Here is a 14,003-nt window from a genome sequence, read left to right as displayed (position 1 = left end):
CATCTTCTCTCTCTCTTAAAACCCCTCACACCCATCTCTATTTATAGAGTTTTTAAACCCAATTTCTTGTTCTTGTTGGACAAAGTATTCTCCAAGTTGTTTACAACGAGTTACCATAATGATCACACCTCTAAAATAGAAACATAATGGGATACAATTTTCTCAACAAATTTTAGCCTTCCAAAACAAAAAATGAAATTAATTTTCTGCACACAAATTTTAAAGCACAAACCCAACAAAGTGCTCATTTTCAGAACTAATATGACTGACTTCCTCACCTGTTTTTTTAATTTTAGGTGACTATTTTGCTCATTTTGTCAAACTTAAAATATATAATATGCATTTCTATTACAATATACATTTTATCATATATTATGATATATAGTTGAAAAGCTAATATTATTATTCTATTATTTATATTATACAAAATATATAAATACATATATACCATTTATAAAACGGTTCGATTTAGTTTGATTTGGTCTTGTAAAACTCCAGTAACGAAATCATTTATGAATAGTTCCGTACTTTTAGAATTCAAATCTAACTAAACTGTAATAAAAAATCAGTCTGATTTGGTACAGTTCAATCAATTTTTAGGGAGGGATGCGGAAGATACTTTTTGTCAATTTAATTAACCAAGAAAAGCGGAAATAAAAAAGTTAATTAAAAGAAGAAGAAGAAAAAGTAGAACCAAGGTCAAAACAAGTGCACCACAACATCCACATCTTTTATTACAACACCTTACCACTATTATTTTGCAGTAGTTTCAATTTTAAATATTTGGACAAACAAACAAGACAGATATTGAATCTTATGTGACTCCATGAATTCTACTTTATGCAATATAATTGAGGTACATGATTAAACATTTAAGAGGTTCAAAGATATAACTTCAATAAGAGCTCTGTCGTGCAAAGCCATTTAATCTCCCTGTAGCAGCCAACAATAAAACCGGAATTGCTAGCGCGAGCAGAAGTAATGCTTCACCTGCAGATATTGCCATTATCAAACACGCATATGATCCAAACAGTGAAGAAACTGATATTTGCGGCCATGGTTTCAGTGGGAATTCATACAGGAGGAATATAAGAATGGCTAGTGATGCAACAAACCCGACGGTGTTGAACAATATGAATGACCGGGTTATAATTGAATGTTGTTTCTTCAGTTGGAGGGTGCCTGGGTAACCCTGTTTGAGAGTACCAAAAGGGGGACAAAGGACTGCAAGGAAGGTTATTGTTGTGACCAGTGTGGCCATCGCTAATAACACAGTACGTGCATAATCTTTTCTTGATTTGGAGGAGATGGTCATCACTGCCTTATGACACGCCTGGTGAGACCTTCCTCTACAATCGTAGACAGCATCATGCTTGGTGCCACAAATGACAACATCTCTGGCTTTCAAAGCTCCAGCTCGCCGAAGGATCTTGTCAATTTCCATATCTAGCTTCCCACCATCTGGCAGAACATCTAGGATGTCCAGTGCAGTGAAACCGCTAGAGTTCAATGCGTTCACCTCCACTAAATTGCTAATGTTTGGATCATAAGCGAGCAATACCTTTAGAGTCTGCATTAAAGAAAAGTTGAAGAAATTGCAAACAACAATGGAGAATAACAAGCAAGAAAAGTATGAAAGATAACATAAGCACATAGTTGAGTTGAACTTGGGCCAAAAATACTAATAATTTTCAACGCTTTCAAAAGCCGGTGAAATCAAATGATCTCAAAATTTAGACAAGGGGAAAATCCAACCGTCTGAAGTTTGTTCTGGTGTCAATCAAAAAAGGATTAATGCCACATCAGGCTCTTCTTTAGATGTATTTTCTTTTGGTCTCTTCCAGCCCTTGAAACAGTACTGCATCTTCTTTTGCAACACAAATATCGAGAGAAATTAAGCAGACACGAGGAGGGCCTAGCTGTGGCTCATCTTGGAGGACAGTTTTGGTGTTCTAGCCCTTGATTTTTTTTAATTTTTTTTCATGATTTGTTCTTGCAATTGCTATTTCTCTTTCCTGTATGGATTAATGGATCCATTGATCTCTTTTTTCTTTTTCTTTTTTTTCTTTTTCTTTTTCAGTCACAGAGCCATGTATGTTAGTTAACTATTGAAATTAATGAATAATAAGAAGAAGAAGAAAATAAAAACACATAGTGGAAGTGAAGAAGGAAAGATATATATATATATATGTATATATATATATATATACATATATTGGTAGAGAAGAAAGAATTGCCTGGAGTTGTTTTCTTGAAGTAGCAAAGTGCAAAACCGTATTTCCACCTTGATCTTTTACATTAACTAGATGCGCATACTCGGTACTTCTTTTCCATAGCCATTTCAGCAGGTAGCGGACGACCTTCCCCTTCTTATACATGACGGCAGTATGAAGGCACGTCTTCCCCGTTGCATTCACCTCTTTCACGGATTCAGGGCAAGCATCCAACAATTCCTTCATCACGTCTATTCTGCCTCTCATTGCCGCGATGTGAAGTGGTGTTCCTCCAAATTTGTCCCTGGAAAAACACTGTTTGGTACCGTAACTATGTATTAAAGCTTTCACAGTCTCCGGTTGCTCCTCCCGGCAGGCCACATGTAAATCTTCATGCAACGTAATGACACTATCTTTGGCTTGACATAACGAAAGATGAGGTTTCCACTGAGATAGCATGACCTCAAAGCTGGACATCGGCCGGAAAGACATTTCTCCCATTGTTTAAAAAACGTGTCTCAAAAACAGCAAACGCAACTCAATACTACGAACAGCAACTATATACTATTAGCTTGCTTTCTGTTCCAAATTCTACTTTTACTGTTTATTAATTTATCTTTTATTTTCTTTGCAACTCACTTTAATGCATTCTTTTCAACCAAGAGACCCACCCGGTACAATGTTTGTGTTACATTTTTTTTTACTACTACTACTTGTAATAAAAGTAGTAATAAATAAATAAAGTACATGTCATGGCGTTGGTGGGGGAGACTACTAACGTGGTAGGAAATTTCTTAATAAACCTTGAGTTGACTCAGTCAGCCCCGTCAACACTCAAAATTCCATAATTTCAAAATAAACGACGTCGAAGTGGCATCCTAATCCTTGAGTTGAGTGTGACTTTTACTAGTTGTTGTTTGGAAATTAAGGAATTTTGAGTGTTGAAGGGGGCTGGCTGACAGGGCTATGTGTGTTTTTTCTGCACCATTTCGTCGACATTTCTTTTCAATTAGATAGAATAATTTGTGGAATTATGTCATCCTTGTCCGTGACTTTTGCCATTTGGGATCGATGTTGATATTTTGGTTAATTTTTTTTTAATAGACTAGATTATTTCACGATCGATGTCCCTTTGATGTTGAATATAAGGACAGATAGAGCCTGCCTACATGTTACCCCAAATTTCGACTATAAGTCTTGTATATATTTTATAAAATTGTTATAGACAACTACAGCATAACAGTTAAAAGAAACACGTATAGATTACAATAAAATAAAAGGAATACTGTTACTACAAGAAATATTATTTTTTTCTGTCACAGGAATATAAAATTAAGTTGAAGAGGTTTGGGCTCTCCCCCTTACCATTTGCAAGGACGTCCTGTGGTACAACATAATCGTTCTTAATATTTAAACTAAAGTTTTTGTACTTAGATCACACAAGTTTTTATCTATAAAACTTGCGAGGGAACAAAACATTCAGCACTGGGTGAGAATTTTATTATACTAGAAGTCAAGAACACAAACTTAATATTTCCACATATCTCGAGTCCATCAGATGACTTTCACGAGGTCCAATTTTTGTCTAAAAGCATGACAAGCTTCCCTTTTTCACGAATAATACTTTTTTTTTGGAAAGTTATTCATGAATAATATTTGTTCATGCTTCAAATTGGCATTCAATTGTTAAGGGTCTAATAGACTAACATGAACATCCTGCATGGGTTGCAATCATATCTAGGCTGTTACTCAATAAATCCTTTGTTCCAAAATATATTATGTATATGATGGACCTTGTAATCGTAACATTCACCAAATTATATTAAGGTTGGGATTCAATTTTTTATTGATATTTTTTTTGAATTTTTTATCAAAAGTTTAAGGAATCACGGCATCGACCACGACTTTAGCAAAGCATCACATACAATGTTTGAAAAGTAAGGATGGAATAATTGTCCCTATTCGGTGGATATATGCAATAAAATAACAACGCTAGTGAATTATGCTTGTATTTCTCCACGCGTTCCTGAAGTGAAATGTCCCTGCAACTCCCTCTACCAATGAAGCTTGTTTGTACGTCGTTTTTATATATAAATCTTTATTTATATTACTCCGTCTAAAATTATAAGTTTTTAAAGGGCACTTTAATTTGAGGCCAAGAAACATTTACTTACCTTACCATGAAAGGGAAATAAAAAATGTGATGTATGTACACAATTTCTATCTTAATTTAGTAGAGAGTTGTGAAAGTTGTTAGGAGGTTAACATGTTGGGCAAAACGGTAGCATAATCATCGTGAAAGTTTAAAATAATAATAATAAATATAACAAATTATAAGATCAACCTGATTTACTCAAAATTAGAAGTACAACTCTTTCTTGTCAAAAGTGTTCACTTTACTCAATCTTCATGTTCTCTAAATCTTATAACTTTTGACAATAACCTGAATATCTATTTACAAAATTCAAAACTCAATTAGCAAAATTACAATTTCTTACCTCATATTTGTCGATCAAGAAATTATCTAATACACTATCGCTCTAAAATAAAAACTTAATTACAATAAGAATTTGAAATACAATCAAAACATTTCATCCTTGGCTCTCTTTTATTTATGAAGCCCGGACAATGATATCATTTTACTTTAAAAAGTGCATCAATCAAATAGTGATTTCTGAATATTGTCTCCTTGAGAAAATTTGTCCCTACTATTTTTTTTTTCTTTTTTAAGAAAATAAATAAATAAATAAGAAATTTGTTCTTTATTTTGTGATTAATATATATACCAACATATATGCGCTGAGTGACCTCAAAATGACCATAGTACCGTGAAAGCGCTTATTAATTAATATTAATGGCAATTGTTCACCCATTATTATCATGGAAATAATAGTAGTAACTGCGTAGAAGCGTAGCTGGTGGACCGGAAAAAATAATTTATCCAGGCTTCCCTTAAAGCCACCACCAGGCTTCCTTTATTTAACCAATCTCATTTTACATTTCCGCTAGCTACCTCAAGAGGACTTGGCTAGATAGAAAGAGATCGAGAAGGGTTGTGAAGTGAAAATTAAATATGGCTCAGGCACTCCTTAAAGCAATTGAAACTGAGGATATCACTGATTTGAAAACATTAATTGAAAATTACTTATCAGAAGAAGATAGTGCAAAGTTTTGGGAAAACAATCCTCTACTCATGGTATCTCAGTATGGGAGCGTACTCTGTGCGAAAGAAATAATCCGGTTAAAACCGGAATTGGCATGGCAGAGAACCGGAGATGGTTCCAGTACTGTTATGCATTTCATTTGTAGAACTGCAGATGTTGCGATTGTGAAGGCAGTGGTGGAGGCTGGTGATCCTATTCAAATGATCTGTAATCTTACAGACATTCATTCTAGAACCCCCTTTCATACTGCCGCGATAAATGGCAGAGAAGAAGTTCTGAGGGCATTGGTTACTCTTTGTCCCGAGTCTATTCAGAAGTTGACTTCTCAGCGAGAGTCTGCTCTTCATCTGGCCTTGAAAAATAACCATTGTGGTTCGTTTCTAGTGATGGTGGAAGAACTTCAAAAGCACGATCTAATGAATCTTCTAACCCGCCAGGACGATGAGGGCAACTCTGTTTTACATATTGCAACTCTACGCAAACAAATCCAGGTAATCTACTAGACTCTCTCTCCCCCCCTCTCCTTCATTCATGCCAATCCGATATATATATATATATACACTCCAATGTCTTGTTTGTTTTCCTCGTCAATTTTACAAACAAAACTTTTGTAAGTATGTAATTAAAAAGTTTTCCTTCTAAAATATAATAAAAGAAACAGAAAATCATTTTCTTAACCATCCATGTGAGAGTGGACTATCAATAATCAGATTTATACTCCTTTTATTAAAAAAATGTAGAGTCATTATATGCTACTAGGTTGTGTTCATTTTGTGGTGTGATCGATCAGATTAGGTCGACCTCATTGAATCCTTAGCATGTTGAAAAATGAGAAATATTTGCTAGTATCTCACTATCTTCGACTAAAAGTCAAGTCATCTAGATTCTAGCCGACTAAACATGCACTCAGATACCGTTCACCTGTTTTTTGCTAAAAATATTGTTTAGGTGTTGCATTTTTTGTTTTTTTGGTAAGGTAAGTCCGTATTATAGAAAGAAAAAAAAAAAAGTCCGATGGAGAGAATGGACAAACATGCAGGCTGTGGAGGGACAGCCTATATACAGTGCTAAAGGCATTAAGAGCAAGAAAATTCAAAATCACTTTTTCTCTACTCTTTTATTTCATATTTGATTTTTTTTTTTTTTTTAATCTATATGTACGTCTATATATTCAGATTTAATATCATTGTGTGGGATATGGATTGATACACAATATATATGATGATCATCAATGAAAGTTTTTAGGTGTCACACTAATACGCCGACACCTCCTAGTTAATTACATACAAGGAGGAGATTCATCCTAACATCTAAAGGGGGCAAGGATATATTGTTCATAGTACAATGTATGCATGTAAGGTTGGATTTAGATTAAAATTAAGGTTTATGATCCATTTTTGACCCAATCCACAAGTCACCAGTTAATTAATTTTCATATATGTAGATTCTAAAGATGTTGCTCCCGGACAAGTCTACAAATGCCGGTCCTGTGGTGCAAGTAAACTCCAGAAATAGAGGGGGATTCACGGCCTTGGACCTTCATTACCAAAATTTTTCCGATAGGAATGACAAGGATATCAGTGACATTCTTCATCAAGCTGGAGCCAAGGAGGGCCATTTGCTATTTTGCAGCTGTGAAGAAAAACCACCTTCTTCGCAATCACTGACGCCCAGGTTTACAAGGAGTACTTGCAAAAGCATGAAATTGGGGGCGGTCGCGGTGTTCATTACTATTGCAGGGGCTGCATTTTCTAGTCTTACCAATTTAAACAACATCTATCTATTACCATTAGATAAGAACTTCTCTGGAATCTCAATGACTAGTGCTAAAGATTTGATTATGTCACCCATCCTGCTGCCTGGTAACTTCGCCTTCATGGTGTTCAACACAGCCGCATTTATGGCGAGTTTGTTTGTTGCAGTGGTTATAATCTGCTCATTCCAGTGGTCATTTTGTATTAAAGTAGTCTCCTTATTCGCTATTCTGGCATTCACAGTCTCCTATGTGTTTCTAGCGAAGGAGGTCATGCCAAAGTTTTGGGTAGTTTTTGGCTCCTACAAGATCTCAAGCTTCTGGTTCTTGTGGTTCTATGAAACACTTTTAGCTTGCACTACAGGTACAGTATGTCTTATGGGAAAATTGATTCAATATATCTTTTCCAAGCTCTTGAAAAGGCCGAGGATGGGTGGAAATCGTCCGGAAACCAATTCAAGAATCTCTGTGTAGGTGGCTAAAATGAGGAAGAAAGAGCATTTTGCTGAACAACCTTTGCCAGTTTTATGTGAGCAAAGATCAGAATTTTATTGTGTCCGTCTATAACAGTGAACCGCCTTATTAACTGAATGCGGTACCTTCGGCTTGAATAATTGCATCAGTGTAAGAGAACGATAAATGTTTGTTCATGTCTTGTTCTCCACCTATAAATGTTTTTTTAGTTAAAATACAAGCACGCATTTCATCACATAATGCATGTTTTTCCTTTTTTTCTTTTTTCTTGATGCATGTTTTAGTTAGAGCACCCAGTTTCTTGACCGGGTGTGCTCATTTTTAAGTCCAAGTCAAAATTTTACTCTAGTGATCGAGTCAGAATATTAGTACTATTGATGCAGTGTTCTCGCCCTTTTAGGGTTTCACGGGCAATGGAGTATGTCTCTCATATTGTTATAGTTTCTACAAATTTTCTTTAATAAACCCTCTAACAAATTTTCCTTAGGCTCGTTAGATGAAAAAAAAAAAAAAAAAAATGAGCGAAGTTAAGTGAATGAAAAGAAAATTATTTTTTAGCATGCATTTGGTTAGTATGAAAATTTATTTAAGAAAATATTAGTTTGTTATTTTGGATAGCATAAAAATAGAAAGTGATTGAACATACCAAAATTACCCTTATGATTTCAAATACTACAAAATAAATGAATTTGTATTTGATGATGTCTATTCTTAGCAAAAAAAATAGTAAAATGATGGATTATTAAATTTATAATATAATTATTTATATTTTATTTTATTTGTATGCCGCACCACCGTCAAGCTTGAGAGTATGCATTAAAGTGAGAGTTAAGAGATTTACATTTATAGAAACCACTACTACCTTCGCTAAAAATATAGTTAGGGCGAGTATGGATCGTTCTAAGGGATTATGAGGATCGAGCAATGTCGTGGAATTGTTATTAGGGCTAGTAGGTCGAATGATCAAATAATTGGTTGGTTGATTGATTAAAGAGCAATTAGATTAAACTAAATGATAGCAAAAGAATGCAATTAAGAGTAAGTAAGAGAAAGAGAGGTCTTGGGGTTTAGAGATCACCACCAAGCAATGCATTTCTATATCATTGATAAGTGATTAATGAAGGCAAATGGTGTATTGCAATATTGGTGTGTGTGTGTTTGGTTGATTCAACCAGTAAGGATGACTAGTTAAGCATGTATTGTCTAAACACCATGTGAAAGGTACAACATATCTAAGCAATGAAGCATATATTGTCTAAACAACATGTGAAAGGCACAATAAATCAAAACAAGTCATTAATCCTTTCATTAAGCTCACAATCCAAATACAACACAAGGATAGAGACATATGCTAATTGCATTCAAAAACTTGGATCATCAAACATGAAAATAGCATGAAAATACACTACAAACACACTACATCTACACTACTAGCATGAAAATAAACTAGGGGAGAGGCACAATCCATTAAGAGATAAGCATGAACCATCAAGAGAATCACAAAAGCATTCATTTAAGCACTATGTTTTGACAATCTCCAAATCTATAGCATCAATACACATAAACATGCATCAATAACACAAAATCTAGAGACAAGCACATAAACATCTATTCTAGCATACATAGACATATGGATAGAATGAAATGATCAATTAGAAGCATTAAACCACATAAATCATTGAATAAACAAAATCTATATATATTTAAGTGTCAAAACATCAATTACAACACTAATCCCTCAATAATACACAAGATTAAGATATACAAAGCATGCTTGGGGCTAACTCTAGCCCCAAGAGGATGTCTAGCCACTCATGGTGATGTTGCTCCAACCCTCAAGGGCTAATTCCATGGTTGAAATCTGTTCCTTATTGATGAAGAACTCCAATGGTGTCTCTAGCCTCCTCCTCCTCTAAACTTCCTCTCTAAGAGATGATATGAAAACAATGTTGGCTCCTTTTGTAAAAAGCAATCATTATCCTTATATAGGTAGGTCAAAATGACACCCAAAATGAGCTGGGGCCGTACACACAATATTCCCTAATGATTGGATAAAAGACAACTTTCAATGAGATTGAAATTTAACTTTTTCGCACTGAAGGAAGTTCGATCGATCGAACCTTAGACTTGGATCGATCGAATTGGCTGAGATCTATCGAACTTAGGCTGGATCGATCCAACTGGTTGAGCTTTTTTGGGAAAAGACAAATCCGAGATATTTTGAAGAGATATTTATGGGAAAAAGACAAAAGTGGTTAGTGGGTGGTACAACTGTAGATAGGATCAATCATTTGAATAAGGACAAAAGTGTTCGATCGATCGAAGGATGGTGTTAGATCGATTCAACTTTTGGAACTTTATGCTTTTAGGTCAAGGCTTGGATCTATCTTGAAGTGCTGAGATAGATCATTGTTCGATCGATCGAACCTTGAACTTGAATCGATCGAACTTTGCTGCTTCCCACCTTTGGCCTTATTCGCTTCCTTCTTTCTCCACTTTGTTCATTTCTTTGTTTAATCCCAGAATTGCTTCAATTAAGCTCTTATTTGGCTGAGTTAGCTTATTTTCGGGATAAGTGCCTGAAAATGGAAATAATACGAAATCAATCTAAAATGGTAAATGTAATAACCCTAATTTTCAAAATGATAAGATTGGAATTTAAATTTGTTTCTATGTGTCAAATTGTTTATTGAATAGTGGTTTATTTTGTTTAACTTAAATGAATTATTTTTTTTATTGTTTGAATTAATTAATTTATTTAAATTTGATTTTGTTTTTCTGTAGTTACATTAATTGTGTTTATGGACTTAGTGTTTAAGGACTTAATTGGCATTATTTGAATTAATTGCATTTATTACATTAGTGGATTTAACTTGTGTGAAGGTGTGTCCTTAAGTGTTTTTATAATTTTTCTTTATTATTATTTTTTTATATATAATTGGGTAATTAAGTTAAATAAGTGTTTTTATTACGTTATTTATTTACAGTCTTTTGGAAGTCACGTATGTAGGTGCCATAGATGACAACTATGGTTTTGTTTCTATGGGCCGACTGGGATTGGAATTAGGGCTTAGTCTATAATTGAATATGGACTAGGGTTACGGTAATAAGCTTATAAATATAAGCATTACAGTGGTTTAGGGTTTTAGAGACGTGAACATAATGGTGGTAAAACGGAGAGAGTTACAGAGGGAATTACAGAGAGGGAGAAAGTCTAGGGTTTTGCCTTAGGCTAGGGCTGAACCAAGGAGGAGGAGGAGCAGAGGTTGGCTTGTGGGTAAAACCAAGAGCAACAGAGGTGGAACAGTCGTCGGAGATTTCATCAGAAAATTCAAAGACGATTAAGGCAAGTTCTTTCCTTTCTCTCTCCCGTTGCCTGTGTTCTGTGCATCCTTAGACTGTCTCTAGGGTTTTAATTGATCATTAGTTAATTTATACATGCTTGTTATATGCTAAATCAGATGTCTGTATATATGGAAGTAATTTGTTTTAGTTCTTGTACCTCTGGTTTCTAGTTTGGAGTGGAAGCATGTTTTATCGGTTAAGGTTTTAAATACTGTATTTGAATTGAACTATTGTGAACAAGGCATAGGGTTGTTGTTGGATGTTTCTAGGACTCTTAAGACCATATTTAAGAAGCAACAGAGGGGTAGGAAAGGGTCGGAGATGGAGCAGATCGTCGGAGATGGAGCAGATCGTCGGAGACGGCGAATAAACAAACTGGGGCTCTCAAAGGGGAGAGAGCCGGCTCTAGGCAAGGAAAGCCGGCTCCCCCTTGTGGGAAAGCCTGCTCTAGGCAAAGTGGAGCCTGCTCCACTTGCTTTGGGAGCAAGCTCTTTCTTTTTGTGCGTACACTGAAGCAGTTGCGCCTTGTTTGGTCCAACCGTGGGTTTTTGAACAATGTCTGGGCTACTGTGATGATTTTTAAACACTAATTCATGGAGTATTAAAGCCCTAAGATGCATTAATTTGTTTTTATGCTAATGTTTTAAACAGTAGGAAAATCTAAAGTAAGTCGCAGGCTGTTTAAGGACTTAACGGACCAGAAGAATTTAATTGTGCAAACTATGTCTAGGAATTAAAAAGGGTTGGAACATGGATTCCAAACAATATTACCATGTTATATTAGAGCCTCACATAATAAATTATTGCCTTAGTACTATTGGATTTAACAGTAAGAGGGAAAGTGCAGCGGTGCAGGCTGTTAATGGAAGGAACGAATTTAATTGCCAAGTTTAATTTCAGTAATTTAACGGAGTATATTTATATTTAAAAATCTTATTCTGGTGGCATGCTAGGATCATTTAATTAACAAATGTGATCTATGCATATCCTGGATGTTAATTGTTGAAATACTAAATACTTTTCTGCAATGCATGGATTTAAGTTTGGAACTTTAGTTGCGGTAATTTTAAGCATTACACTGCAATTATTTGGATTAGAGTTTGGACTTCAATTGGACATTGGCTTGGAATTAATTAAAGAATTAAATATATTTTCTGTCAATTACCTGTATGGATGCTGGATTATAACATGACGAATTAGTAAACTTTATCTCGTTTAATTACATGGATGGATTCTGGATATTTAGTTGATGACTTATTTAAATTCTGTGTTTGTCAACTATACGGATAATGTGGACTTTATTTGATGTACTGCTTATAATGTTGCATCATTTACGAATCATTTGCATATATGCACCGGTATAGGACGGTGGCATACGGAGGGATCGATTAGGTCACAACGCTAATTCCTACCCATTCATATATACGGAATGGATTAATTAAAACAGTTAAATCCTACATGGTTTCATGTCCTGTCAACTAAAACAGTTGAACGACATACTGGATGGTTGTTTATATTTCTGCGTTAGGATGGATAGGGTTTTAACTAAAACGTTTAAATCCTGATTATATGTTGTGTCTTAAGCAATGAACTATTGACCGGCATAACATTGTATTTGGAAGGAACTTATATATATAATTGGAGTAGGGATTTAATTAAAACATTTAAATCATAATTTTATGTCGTGTCATGGCAATGAATCAGTTGAGCGGCACTGCATTGGTTTGGATGGGAATTTATATATATAAATTATGGTACCGCGATTTGAGCTTGAGTCTCATAGTCGACGGTTAGGGTGCATATATGAAGTAGAATGTGTAGCTAGCTATGTTGGTTGAGGTATACCCTGTTAGGCTTAGGTAGTCATGCCCACTCAGGTGCGTATTGCATGTTACCTTCTATTCAGGTTGAGACCCTCAGCATAGTTAGTGAGTGTCCTGTAGTATGGAAATATATTTATCTATTACGGACTATATAGATATGATTGAGACGTCTAGGATGTATCTGCGTATCGGGTCTCTATTTAGATTGTAGTTAGGATGGAACTTATTCGTGGGCCTGACCCACTATTATTTTTCAGGTAACGGACGGTTCCAGGTCTTAGAGCTTGTTCGTGCTGAGCAGAAACGACTACTCATTCTACCGACAATGTAGGAGGTTCTTCATGGTTTAGCAGTGGACTTCTTTTTAGTTGTTCGCTTTCTAGTATTGGCTTTTGATTAGGGGTCCACCAGATGGATTCCCGAGTTGTATTATAATTGGAAAAGTTGGATGTAACAGACTAGTTCTTATTTATAAGATTTATTCTGAAGTTTTCAATAAAGGATTTCATTTAGTTTCTTTCTAGCGAATTTTATTTACTCATGTTTATCTTAATTATATTCTGTGTTCGATTATTACTAATTTGTTTGATATCCTCGGGTAATCGAGCGTGGGCCTGGCCAACCCGTATCCGAAAATCTGGGGGTATCACAGTAAAGTAAGATAGATAAAGGTACTAAAATGCCTAAACTTAAGGGATCTAAATACGCACTTTTCAGCGCTCATCAAAGTAGAACTAATTATTAGTTTAAGAGAAACTAATGGCAATACTAATTTTTTAGAGAGATTCGATTGTATGTTGTTGTTGCCAATTGAACATTGGAAAAAATAAAAAAGAGTTGTTTTGTAGAGAATTTGCCTCTTTGAAACACAGTAAAAAAAAATAAAAAAATAAATTTTGCAAGATTAAGTTAATGGGTAAAATATGAATGTCAAATAAATAAACACTCCTTTCACGTGAAAATATTATTTTTCTGTGTTGTGTAGGAAAATTTTTGAGAGAAAATACGTAAGTATGGGAAACAAAATTTGTAATGCTCCATATTTTTCTAAATTTTTTTTTAATTTTTATTTAATTCATTTTTTGTGAATCGTTTTGCATGTCACGCAGGCCCCGAGGACCGTTTAAGTCATTTTATTGAGCCAATAGTTTTAGAAATGTATTTTTAATTATTTTAAGTCAATTAGAAGTGACGGTGTCATTTTTAAAAAATTTCAGGAGTCAAGACGATT

At 34.8% G+C, this 14,003-nt stretch overlaps 2 protein-coding genes across 2 annotated transcripts; one reads left to right on the top strand and one right to left on the bottom strand.

The window, feature by feature from the left end:
• Positions 1-709: 709 nt before the first annotated feature.
• LOC132270652 (ankyrin repeat-containing protein BDA1-like) lies at positions 710-2,902 on the bottom strand. Its single transcript, XM_059771832.1, has 2 exons — positions 2,238-2,902; positions 710-1,570 (listed from the first exon to the last, which is right to left on the bottom strand). The coding sequence occupies exons 1-2, from the start codon at positions 2,712-2,714 to the stop codon at positions 896-898; spliced, it is 1,152 nt and encodes a 383-aa protein (XP_059627815.1). The 5' UTR covers positions 2,715-2,902; the 3' UTR covers positions 710-895.
• A 2,335-nt stretch (positions 2,903-5,237) lies between these two features.
• On the top strand, positions 5,238-8,107 carry LOC132268474 (ankyrin repeat-containing protein At5g02620-like). The gene is made up of 2 exons (XM_059769316.1): positions 5,238-5,868; positions 6,822-8,107. The coding sequence occupies exons 1-2, from the start codon at positions 5,287-5,289 to the stop codon at positions 7,602-7,604; spliced, it is 1,365 nt and encodes a 454-aa protein (XP_059625299.1). The 5' UTR covers positions 5,238-5,286; the 3' UTR covers positions 7,605-8,107.
• The last annotated feature ends 5,896 nt before the right edge of the window (positions 8,108-14,003 follow it).

This window comes from Cornus florida, unplaced genomic scaffold, assembly GCF_030987335.1.
Source record: "Cornus florida cultivar Cherokee Brave unplaced genomic scaffold, ASM3098733v1 CherokeeBrave_3.0.0_Hap2_Chr08, whole genome shotgun sequence".
Taxonomy (NCBI): Eukaryota; Viridiplantae; Streptophyta; class Magnoliopsida; order Cornales; family Cornaceae; genus Cornus; species Cornus florida.
The sequence above is the reverse complement of the archived record's forward strand: the minus strand, read 5'-3'. Positions and strand labels throughout refer to the sequence as shown.

What these genes read in the sequence shown, in the direction of transcription:
- LOC132270652 (XM_059771832.1), bottom strand. Translation starts at nt 2,714, where the DNA reads ATGGGAGAAATGTCTTTCCGGCCGATGTCCAGCTTTGAGGTCATGCTA. An exon ending in CTTCAAGAAAACAACTCCAG is followed by an intron (nt 1,571 to 2,237) that starts GCAATTCTTTCT and finishes TCTTTAATGCAG; the next exon opens with ACTCTAAAGGTATTGCTCGC.
- LOC132268474 (XM_059769316.1), top strand. Translation starts at nt 5,287, where the DNA reads ATGGCTCAGGCACTCCTTAAAGCAATTGAAACTGAGGATATCACTGAT. An exon ending in CTCTACGCAAACAAATCCAG is followed by an intron (nt 5,869 to 6,821) that starts GTAATCTACTAG and finishes TCATATATGTAG; the next exon opens with ATTCTAAAGATGTTGCTCCC.